The sequence below is a fragment of the Podarcis gaigeae genome, assembly GCF_964106915.1.
Source record: "Podarcis gaigeae genome assembly, chromosome: 16".
NCBI lineage: Eukaryota > Metazoa > Chordata > Lepidosauria > Squamata > Lacertidae > Podarcis > Podarcis gaigeae.
The window spans coordinates 4,865,770-4,877,657 of record NC_139693.1 but is presented as its reverse complement, the minus strand read 5'-3'; the positions used below and the strand labels follow the sequence as shown (position 1 = coordinate 4,877,657).

Sequence of the window (11,888 nt, the reverse complement as noted above, 5' to 3'; positions counted from 1 at the left end):
TGGACCTGCCCCCTGCTGAAAAAGTTTGCAACTCCACAATGGTGTGGATGTCGGCCTAGGGCATTGTTGAATACCTCTGGGAAGCTCCCCCCTGCCAGCCTTTCAGCAGGAACCATCGATCATGCTTGTTGGGGTTACTGGGAGTTGGAATCGATATCAGGTGGGCCACACGTTAGCCATCCTTATGCTAATTTTTTGCTTTTGATAATTGTGATAAATGTGCTCTAGAAGCAGCATTTTTCACATTTCAGCGCCGCCCTTCAATTTAAGGATATGAAAGCCTGCTGGATCAGACAAAGGGGGCCCATCTACTCCCAGCATCCTGTTCTCAAGAGTGTCCAGCCAGATGCCTTGGGATTTGGGACTAGAGTCTGTATCCATTCCATACAAAATAGAAGGTGCCACATCATTCCCAGCTTGCCACTTTGCAGAGGAAAGTAGGTGAAGTTAAATTTTGGGACAAAGTAGCATGATACCTTAGGACCAGCTATTGCATTGTGAATTGTGGTGTCCAGGAGTGTGCGTTCAGAAATTCTTATTAATGGGGTTGTGTCTATGTCCCGTTGTGATCCTTGGTGTCACGATAAGGATGTTAAATTCTCATTAGCTTACTTGGGTCCTTTAACTTCATTGGTTTTATTAGGAATGTGATACACTTGGGTCTAGAGGTGGGTGGTATCAGTCCCTTTGAAGCAATATTAAATCCCGTGCAGGGTTGTGAGGGTGAAGCAGAACTGTGCTGTGATTTGGTAGAAATGTGTAAATTCCAGGTGAGGGCTCTGGAAAACGAAGGATCCCAGCGATGGCAGAGGACTTCTTTGTTCCTGTAAAGTTGGTTAGGTCTGGTCTAGAGGCAATCTTTCAGAAAGCTGTCCACGAGCCAGGATTTTATCCTTGGGCTCTCAGGACAACAAAAGTATGAATTAGAGGGGATGCTTTTATGCTTCCTTTCAAAACTACTTTGGGTTTGGCTTCCCCTTCCAGATGTTCAGAACTGCTTTTCATTTTAAAAAATTCTTATTTCTGCAGCAGCCTCTGAATCCTTCCTTTGGAACTGATGGGAGTTGTAGTCTGGAGCTGTTGGAGAGCGCCAAGTTGGCAAAGACTGTTCTATAGCAGTAATCTTTAACCTTTTCAGAACCAGCCTTTAATCATGCATCTGGGGACCCATTCCTTAATTTTTTTTACCATATATTTGAATGGTGGTAGTGCTCCTGTTGCGACTCACCTTGGATCAATCGGGCTGTGACCCTGTACGGGGTCCTGACACACCACTTGAAGGCCAGGGATCAGAGGTTACAACTTGTGAGGGAGATTTGTGTGTGTGTGTGTGTGTGTGTGTGTGTGTGCGCATGCGCGCTTGCATGCGATGTCACACATGTGACATCCCAATGTCTTGCCAGAACGTTGGAGGAGCCAGGGGGTAGAGCTGAACGTGGCTTCAGTGGCTCCTGCTGCCACCACCACTGGTGGGGGCCTGCTTTTCCTGGAGATGTAGAAGCTGGCCATTGAAGCTACAGTCTGCTAGGCTCCTTTTTGGACCTTGGGGGGCTGCCCCCTCAAAATAATAATGGGGCAGTGAAAAATGTTGGGCCCCTTGAATTTTCGAAATTCATGAACTATAAATGTTGACGAGGGGGGGAACCAGAAAAGGGCTCCCATAGAGATATATATTGATGTAGAGCTGGAAATATTTAAATTTATGGTATTACAGGTTTTTAACATTTTTAAAAATAAATTTATTTATTCATTGTATTTATACATCACCAAAGGCAATTTACTGTTTTAAATGATACAAGTATTTAAAAAAGGGGAGTAGAAATAGAAACCTTGGCCTATCCCCCAGTGAATGCTGGGAACTGGCCCATGGAATTATGGGAGTGTGGCCAAGTTGGTGCGCAAAGGCTTCTGGGAAGTGACTGTGAGCCGCCTCACATTTTACTTATGCTGCGCATCGGCTTCGCGCTACTGAGAGGCAGTTTTGGTTGGAGCACTTTGCGCATGCGCCGCTGGGACTTCGGGGCCGCGCGCTGGGCATGCGCAAGCGCTTTTGAGTATTAACGTTGCGTGTAAAGCGGGCCACCTCCCCCGTTGCTATATATAAAATGGCGGTTTGTCGAATCCTGTCGTAGCAACGGCGTTCAAAGCGTCGCTGGTCCTTTAAACTGGGCGAAGGCGACGGCGACGGTTTAAACCGCCCTTCGCCTCACGGTCGAAAGGGGGCGGGGCACTCAACCCTGAAAGGAGCCGCTGCTGCGCTCTTTGGCTCCTCCGCCTCTCGCTTCCCATTGGCTGCGTCGCGCCGCCGCTGCCTCCTCATTGGGCTTTCTCAGCTCTCCTGTAGCTTCCCCATTGGTGGCCGGGTGAACGCGCGCGCCGGCGTCCACCAATCGCCGCGCGACGAGGACTAAACTTTTGACCGGCTCGTCGGAGGCGGGCGGGGGGAAGCAACCCGAGAAACTTTCGTTGCTTGGTCACGTGGGAGGAGCGGCTGCTTTTGATGCAGGGGGGCGGGGCTGCCAGTTGCAAAAGAGAGAGAGAGATATATATTTTTAAAAATCCATTGCCAGCGGAAGAGTTTTTTTTGTTTCATTTTTTACCCTAAAAAAAAATCAGTGCAAGGAACATTTTGCACTGACAAATCTTTTGCATAGAGGCTGGGCAACATTTGCAAAAAAGCAAGTGACGTTTGCTTTACTTTGCACCGCGGTGCGTGATCGGGCTCGGAGGAGCGTGGACCAACTCGGCCACACCCCCTCCCGCACGGCGGGATCCGCGTTTGCTACAGAGCGGAAACGAGGAAAACCCCCAAAACCATGCGTTGCCGCTGCTTCTAGACAGTGCGCGGCTATAAATGCATCATCACCATAAGATAATGTTTATTAGCGCAATTAATAAAAGGAATATTACAATAATTTCATTTATTATACCAATATAATAATATGGTGATGTTATTGCAACGATGCTCATAAGCATAATTATGGTAGCTATCGCATTCCAGGAGTCAGCAAACATTTTCGGCAGGGGGCCAGGTCCACTGTCCCTCAGACCTTGTGGGGGGCCAGACTATATTTTTTGGGGGGGGGGGATGAACGAATTCCTATGCCCCACAAATAACCCAGATGCATTTTAAATAAAAGCACACATTCTACTCATGTAAAAACATGCTGATCCCTGGACCGCCTGCAGGCCGGATTTATAAGGTGATTGGGCCGGATCTGGCCCCCGGGCCTTAGTTTGCCTACCTATGCAATAAAGAGAACAATTGTGCTGTTTCATTGTTTTCAAGTTATTGCAACAAACTGACACGATAGATATTGGCGTATTACCAGTGTAATAAATGCAACGCGATACAACGCAGGCAGTAAATGTATTCGTATTCACAGGACTCCTGTAAAATTAGCAAAGATACATCATAACTGTGATAATCTATGTTAGAAATGTAAAGAAAAGGAAGGAACATTTTATCATATGTGGTGGACCTGCCCCAAGGTGAGAGACTTCTGGGAAAAGATATACTGTATAACGAACTGAAAAAAAACGTTGAAATATACATTTATAAAGAAACCAGAGGCCTTTCTTCTTGGAATAACAGGTTTGGAATTGCCCAAGAAAGATGTTAAATTATTTTCGTATGCCACAACTGTGGCTCGTATTTTGTTAGCTAAAAAGTGGAAAACCCAAGAATTACCAATGATAGAAGAATGGCAGATGAAGATGATGGATTTTTCGGAGCTAGCCAACCTAACCGGAAGAGTCCGCGACCAGAAGGAGGAGGAGTACCAGGAAAATCAAATTTAATGATTATTTAGTTAAATATGTTAAGTTAAACTAACTGAAAACATCTTGCAGATACTTAATTGGCTTAGGATTTTAAATTAAGTGATGAATTAATATGTTTAATTTCATAATGTGAAGATCTAAGGATGTGAATGTTTAAGTTAAATTTTGCAAGAACTGTGATTCAACCAAGGGGAAGCGAGGAAGTCACTTAACAATGTTAATAAGTGTAATTTTCAATGAGGTTATGATTTATGTTTGTCTTATGTGTTTGTTTGTTTGTTTGTAATGCCGTGAAAACTAATAAAAACTTTTTTGGGGAGGAAATGTATTCGTATTCATAACGCAGCTGCCATTTAACTATGACCATAATCGATATCACCCCGCCTCCTCCCTTCCCCGCCCTTCGCCATGAGCTTCCCGGGGGGGGGGGGGAAAGCTCCGCCTCTCCCGAGTGCGCCTGCGCGCTGGAGAGGAGACTGCGAGCGAGAGAGAGAGAGAAGCGCGCTCGAGGCGGGCGGACTGAGCGCGCGCACGTACGCTACGCACGCACGCGCCGAGACACGCTCCCTCCCTCGCGCTCCCTCGCTCTCGTCCCTCCTCCCCCCCTTCGCGAGCGGCGTTGCTTGTGCGACCGAAGGGGAGGGAAGATGGCGGCCGGCGGCAGTGGCGGCGGCGGCAAGGCCTCCTCGTCGTCGTCGTCGTCGTCCTCCTCTTCTTCGTCGTCGTCCTCCGCCGCTGCCGCGGGCGGCGGGGGCGGGCCGGCCTCCTCGTCGTCGTCCGGCCCTCTGGAGGCGTCCCTGGACAGGAAGCTGCAAGGGGTGACCAACACCATGGAGTCCATCCAGGGCCTGTCGTCGTGGTGCCTGGAGAACAAGCGGCACCACAGCACCATCGTCCACCACTGGATCAAGTGGATGCGCAGATGTGAGTGCGCGGGGGGGGGGGCGGGCGGGGAGGGGCTCACCTGCGGGCCTCGGGGGGGGCAGGGAAATGGGTGGTGGCAAAGGTGGGATACCTGGCGACGCCTCCTCCGTCACCTTTCAACAAAGCCTCGGCCGAAATCTCCCTCCCGCCCGGATAGAGGCGTCGGTTCTTTTATTTTATTTTTACACACACATGTATTTGCATTTTGCTGTTTTAAACAGGGTTTCCAAATAGCTGCTTTTTTAAAAAAAGTTATTTTTGCATGCGGTTGTCTTGAGCTGGCGTTTCTGTTATGTGCCGCTTTTTTTCTATGTGGCGTGTGGGTAACACAAGGGGTGTGGGATATACCTGGCATCCCGCGTTCTTCTTCTTCTTCTTCTTCTTCTTTCAAGGAGCCTTATATATAAAAAAAGGTCTTCCTCCCACTTGGTATCGCTCCCGGATCTGAATTGGTTTTTTTACATGTGCTGTTTGAAAAGGTTTGCCGCTGCTGTTGTTTTATTAAGTTGCTTTTCTACGCTGTTGTTGTCAAGGGCTTTTATAAATGTAGCTGTTTTTTATATGCTGTCTGTCTGTCTGTCTCTTTCCTCTCTCTCTGCCACCTTCCTTTTTCAAGGAGCCTTCTAAAATCTTTGCCTCACTTGTTATCTGTCTCGGATCTGAATTGATTTTTTTTTTTTTTTTTAGTGTAGGCGCTGTTGTTTTGAACTTTACCTGTTGTTTTTATAAATGTAACTGTCATATATGGCATAATTTATGGGAAATTGCTCCAAGATGCTTCCTGGGGAGCAGCTCATAATTAAAATTATTAATAATGATACCTATGTGTAGATTTGCATGGTGTTTTATGCAGGGTGTGATGTTACTATGATGGTGAAGATTTTACTTGGCTTTTTATATCATATGCGTTATTCATATTTTTGTGATGATGACCATTAACGTTATTATGTTGAGGGTACTCATCCTGTGTCTCTCTGTGTGGATTTAAGTTGGTAGTTTGTAATTGTTGATATTACTATAATTATTCATAGTGCTGTCGTATTTATGTAGACTAGCAGTTTATAGAGGGTGCAATACTATTACTGTGATTATATTTCTCTGGTGGTAGCACTGATGATGCGTACAGTATTTCTGTGTAGATTTTATTTGGAAGCCTATCCAAAGTGCATAATTAAGGTTGCTATGATTATGATAATTGATGCTACAACAGAGGCACCATCTCAGTACAACATGTAGGTTTACTTGACAGTTTATAACGGATGCATTATTAGTAGTATTGCTGTGATTATTATGGTGCTGCTTATCTTAGCTGGCAGATTTTATTTTATAGTTTAGTTTATAGTGTGCATTATTTATTTAGCTGAAAGACAAGGATTTGTTTAGAGAAGTGGCAAATGCTTCCACCCTGCTTCCCTCGGGGTAAGGTAGTCCTTCAGAAGTCCCTGTTTTGGCATTGTATTAACAGTACTATGAACCACCACGTTGTGGTGGTTGATGATGATTATATGTACAAAATCACTTTGTAGAATTTACTTTTCATTTTATACAGGGTGCATTATTACTATTACAGTGGTGGTAATGATGACTGTGGTGGCAACGATTATGGCAGCGTGTACAAGATATGCATAGTTTGCTTGGCAATTCGTGTAGTTTCTTAATTTTGTTGTGGTGTTTGTGCGTACACAATATCTGTGTGAATTTGACGCAGCATATTATATAGGGTGCACTGTTACTGATATTCCTACGTTGATGATGAGGCCAAATGCACTATATGCTTTCACTGTGTGTGTGTGTGTGTGTGTGTGTATAAGCCATCAATCAGTCTCTCCTTTATTGGCATAGAAAAAGTTCATCATATACATGGATCAGAACACTTACCCAGAGTTTGGAATGAGGCACAGTGGAGTCTGTGGTGTCTTCATCACATACGGTTTATTTACACATATATACCACCTCAGACCACGATGGAGGGGTTCACAGCATTAGCACCCCAAGAAGGGCCTTGCTTCCCCCATAGCTGCAGCCACGGGTGCCTGCAGAAATCAGGCTTGACTCCTTCCCTGCATTTCAAGTCTGCAGCTTTTCCTGCAGCTTCTAGCTCACATCACTCAACCCTCAACTCCAGCCTTCTGAGGGAGGGAAGCCCACCCATTTGCCTTCTGGTCCCCTTAGAGACCCATACTTAGCGGGCCGTTACCAGGCTGGCCTGGCTATTCCAGCAATTGAGTCCATGCTCAGACATACAGCCTACCCCACCTCCATACTCGTGTATCAGGGAAGATGTGAGTTGTAGTTCAACTTTGGTCTTTGCAACAGCCCTGCACGGTGAAATAAGAATGGAGAGAGTAGATGCAAGGGGGATTGGGTGGGATTTCCTGCCATTGTTTGCGGTTATTGGTGTGTGTAAGTGTAAATGCTTGGGGAAGGACCATAGTGGTAGAGCATCTGCTATGCATTCAGAAAGTCCCAGATTCAATCGCCGACATCTCCAGGTAGGGCTAGGAATGGTTCCTGCCTGACACTCTGGAGAGACACTTCAAGTCAGTCTAGAACAATATTGTGCTAGATCAGGCATGTCCAAAGTCCGTTTTGGGGGCCTAATCCAGCCCGCTGGTCAATTTAATCTGGCCCCTGTTTATCTCCTGGGGTAAAATCCTAAAAAACCCTCAACAACTCCAATCCTAAAAAAAAAAGGTAACAACTACTTTGGTCGGTCCCCACGGCTCTTCACTTCATCAAATCTGGCCCTCTTTGCAAAAAGTTTGGACACCACTGTGCTAGATGGACCCAAGGTCTTGCTCAGGATAAGTCTGCTTCCTCTGTTGCCCCTAGATACGGATTTATAGAAAATCACATCTATGTGGGTGCAGATCTCATTTGGTAACTATAGCTTGTGCATCTACAGATGAAGGGTGATATACAAATTTAGCATAACAGGTTTAGTATAACACTTTACCAGGTCTTTATGATAAGAATTATTATGATGGTGATTCTTGCTGCTGATGCAAACATTTGGGATTGGTGCAGTGTACCCACTTAAATGTTTATGCAGAGTGAATGTTCCTTGGTGCTCCTTGCAAGAGTCCCTTAAGGTGGGCTGAATATGAAGGGATTGCAAAGCGGTGGTGAGACCCTCTGCTTTATGGCCAGTAAGGCAGCAAGAGGACAGTGGGGGGTTAACTTCCTCTACAGGGGAGGAGAACAATGCGCTATCCTCCTTGGAGGAAAGGAGTGATAAAAATGCAATAAATAAATGGATAAAATAACACAAACTTTGGCATTCCCCACTTCCCCTTCAAAGTGTTCAGAGGCAAATATGTAACTTCTGCCTTGCAGCAATTCTTTTTAGTGGGCTAAGAATGGGGGCTCTGGGGCAGTGCAAAGGGGTTAGGGTTAGGGTGCAAAGGGGTCTGCAATCCGTACAGAGGTGATTGGTGTAAGGGTGATGTTTAAGGCTGCTATCCTGCACCTGTGTTACTTGGAATTAAGTTCAGTTGAACCCAGCGGGGCTTGCTTCTGAGAGAGGGTCTGTGGTATGGCAAGCAGGCTGATCAATGCATCTGAAGAAGCCAAAGGATTCTGCTTGTATTATCTCGGTGACCCATGTAATAACTTTGAAAAGAGGGCCAAAATTTGCGGGGGTGGGGTGAGTTCCCACACAAAGTGAGGTGGGCTTAGTTTATTAGCACCCACGCACTACATTTCAATAGTATAGAAACGCTTTGCATACATTAGGTCAAAAGGATGGGTTGGTCTGCCATGGTGCAGTAATACTTTTCAGATGTTTGAAGTGATGGTGTGTATTCTGTACAAAGCTGCGGTAAGGAACACTTAAATAATGGATTCCAATTCTTTTGATGGAGATTTGGGAAGGAGGGTGCTGAGGCTGAGTGAGTAGCGGCTTGGTTAGGGCCACCCAGCAGCTTGGTGGGTGGCGTGAGGTTTGAATCTTGAACCTGCTTGGTTGTCCTGAATATTCCCTAAGATAACAGGCAGCTCGGGGTAATTAGAGAAAGTGCCACATTCTCCTATTGTTAGCCCTTATATGTGTCATATTACCCCTGTAATGTAGGCTAAGTTGCAATAACTGGGTTGTTGTGGTTGCTCAGTGAACTTCCTGCCTGAGTGAGAATCCAGCATCTTAGATTTTATTGCTTTGGGAAATGGAAAACATTGGGGGTGGTTCTGTATTGAGAGCACGGCATTCAAGCTGTTGACTTCAGGTACAGAATGAGATAAGTAGAATGGATGTGGGTGACTTTTTAACAATAATTCTAGATGACAAAAAACTCTTATGTTTTTTATTTGTCATGAATTGCCTGGAGTGTCGCTGAACAGCAGGGTGCTAAATCTGCTTTTGAAAGCCAGCAAACCTTCCTTTGCTGCTGCTGTTTTCAAAAGCAAGTTTGAGTGTCCTGTGTTCTCCCCTCAAGTGCATAGCTAAATCTGAAGATTGGACAGTGTACAGGGATTCAACAGGCTGGCCAGTAAATAAACCTTCCCCCTCCACTTGAATATTTGCAATTAGCGAGCTGGAGGGGCTGCAAGTAGCCTTGCAAAGAAGTCTATGAAAGTTGCTCGGCTTGTGGACCATCCACCCATGAATGCCTTATTAGTCACTGTTGCCTTATTTTAAAAAAAACAACAATCTTGTAAATCTTCCCAGCTTGCCTCAAGGCAGTCAATTCCAACCACAAGTTGCTGGGCAAGTGACAATTGACAAGCCTGTATTAATGTTTGTAAATTTAGGGGGGGGGGTGTCTGTGTCTGTCCGTGTGTGTCCTTCTTAGCCATCTCACTTCCACCTCTCTCCTAACATACTGGATTGTGTGCCCTGTCCTGTCCATATTTAAGTAGAGATGGAGAGCCTATGGCCTTCCAGGTGTTGTTGGACTCCCATCTCCCTGGTCATCCCTGACCACTGGACACACTAGGTGGGGCCAGTAGGAACTTAGGAAGCTGCATGAAACTGGGTTAGACCACTGGCCCATCTGTCTCAGTACAGTGGTACCTCAGGTTACAGACGCTTCAGGTTACAGACTCTGCTAACCCAGAAATAGTACCTCAGGTTAAGAACTTTGCTTCAGGATGAGAACACAAATCGTGCGGCTGCGGCGCGGCAGCAGCGGGAGGCCCCATTAGCTAAAGTGGTACCTCAGGTTAAGAACAGTTTCAGGTTAAGAATGGACCTCCAGAACGAATTAAGTTCTTAACCCTGAGGTACCACTGTGTTGTCCACACTGGCAGCAGTTCCCCGGGCTTTCAGGCAGGAACTTCTAGTCCTACCTGGAGACACCCGCCATCAGGGCAGGGACCTTCTGCACTCAAAGCAGATTCTGTACCACTGAGCTATCCTTCCCCATAAGTGCAACATCTGGAGCGCCTTAGGTTTGACCTGCCGTCTGGCTCAAGTCCTCAACATGGTTGTCCAAGAAGAGCAGAATTGCTGTGATATCTCAACCACTTTGAATTTCCTTTCTGTGAGCCAACTATTTCAGTTTGCCCTCTTGGATAATGCTTAAGCCCCCGGGAAGCTTGAAATGTAGGTTGCATTTTCAAGCAAGACTGCTCACCTTTGTGTATTTGGCTGGGGCCTAGGGTGTATCTGAATCTGTCTGATCACAGAATTTTAGAATTGTAGAGCTGGAAGGGATCCCGGGGGTCATCTCGTCCAAGACCCTGCAATGAAACAGGTGCAACTAGTGATGTGAGGTGAGAATATTTTCTGGAGAATATTCTCTGCTAGAAAATTCTCCAGAGAATATTCTCCACAAACTGTAAATTCTCGGTTAGTGGCAGGCTTAGTGATTAACATGAGTCATTCAGGTTGAATTTTCAATTTCAAGTTTAGTGCAAAAAAAAATCAAAGAATGTGAATTCACTGCATAGCCCCATTGAATAAAAGTACAGTATCTGTACAGTTTTTGGTTGCCGTTTGAACAAGTTTACCCATGAATAAGCATGTATGTTAACTAATCATATCATTTTCAATGCATTAAAATGAATATTCTCCTATTTTAAATGAAAATTCTCTAATACCTATATTCTCATTAATCAAGAATTTTCTCCAAAAGATTATTCTCGAGAATTTAACATTGCTACCTGCAACATTGGCGTTTTATCAGCACCATGCTCTAACCAACTGAGCTAACTGCTTCCTTCTGTTCTGTACCTGCAGCTGAGCTGAAACCTGTTCCTGTGGGACAAAATATTGCCTAAGCTGTAATTGCAGCAAGATAAACCCCAAAAGTGAGCAACTATATTGGTGCAGTCAGTGCTGTATTCTAAAGGAGTGTATTAGAAAGTTGCACTTGGCTTGCTTCCTAGCGATGAAGGGAAGGAAATAAGCCAAGGCAGTAAGATTTTACTGGAACAACTTCTGCTAGTTTTAGGAATATGCAAATCTGAGTTACAAGTCAAGAGTGCTTCGCTAGCCGTGAATGCACTTGGTAGTGTTGAATGTTGGCTGCTTAGGGATGTTCTCATACATCTCTTTTGCAAGGATCAGCTTCTGAACTTGCAGCAGATCACATACTTATTTTTCTTTTCTTTTTGTGAAACGTAGACTCCTGCTTGCTCCCCTCATAGTCTGGAGGTGCATGGTGGGTTGTCTGAGAATCCCTGAGCCAGTCCTTCACGATAATTTTGGTTCATTCACACTATCTTTCCAGACCTTGTGACAACGGCGTTTGTGGGATTGTTTCATAGGCGGACTGTGAGAGTCTGTGAGAGTCCTGATTGTCTATGTATTATGTGAACTCTTTCCATTAATTAGAAACTGCAACTTTAGGAGTTGCGGTGGGATACGGAAAAGGCAGTTGGGCGTAACAAAAGTCTTAAAAAGAAAAATGAAGTTTGCTTATCAAAATCCTAATGAATTGCAAAATAGCTGTTATTGGGAGTTTTGTGATCTTTAAAATGAGATGTTTCTAAAGAAAACATTCAGTGAAAGGGTTTCTGGTGTGCACACAGTGGCTGAATTCACACATAAAACTGAGCCATAGTTTGTTCAGAAGCCACGAGTTGTCTTTTTAGATGCCACACAGCTTATTTCTCCAAAACTGGTTCATTTTTCTCCTCCTGTACCTTTGAAGCTTGGCGAGCATCTGTGACAGGAGGCAAACAAACCATGGCTAAGCTGGGCTCAGAACAAAGCCATACGGTTTGCAAGCTAGCCACAC

At 45.2% G+C, this 11,888-nt stretch overlaps 1 protein-coding gene across 4 annotated transcripts in view; it reads left to right on the top strand.

Annotated features, from left to right (window-relative positions):
• Window positions 1–4,275: 4,275 nt before the first annotated feature.
• The window catches only part of RPRD2 (regulation of nuclear pre-mRNA domain containing 2), a 39,292-nt gene continuing 31,679 nt past the window's right edge, over window positions 4,276–11,888 (top strand). For 2 of the 4 annotated variants that reach the window (XR_014558573.1, XM_083715491.1), the window contains exon 1: window positions 4,395–4,707. Coding sequence is in view for 3 of the 4 variants with exons in the window: in XM_083715491.1 (XP_083571617.1) it covers window positions 4,431–4,707 (277 nt within the window). In the remaining variant the exon portion in view is untranslated. Of the gene's footprint in view, window positions 4,708–11,888 lie in introns of all 4 variants that reach the window. The other 2 variants (XM_083715490.1, XM_083715489.1) reach the window with 2 other exon arrangements.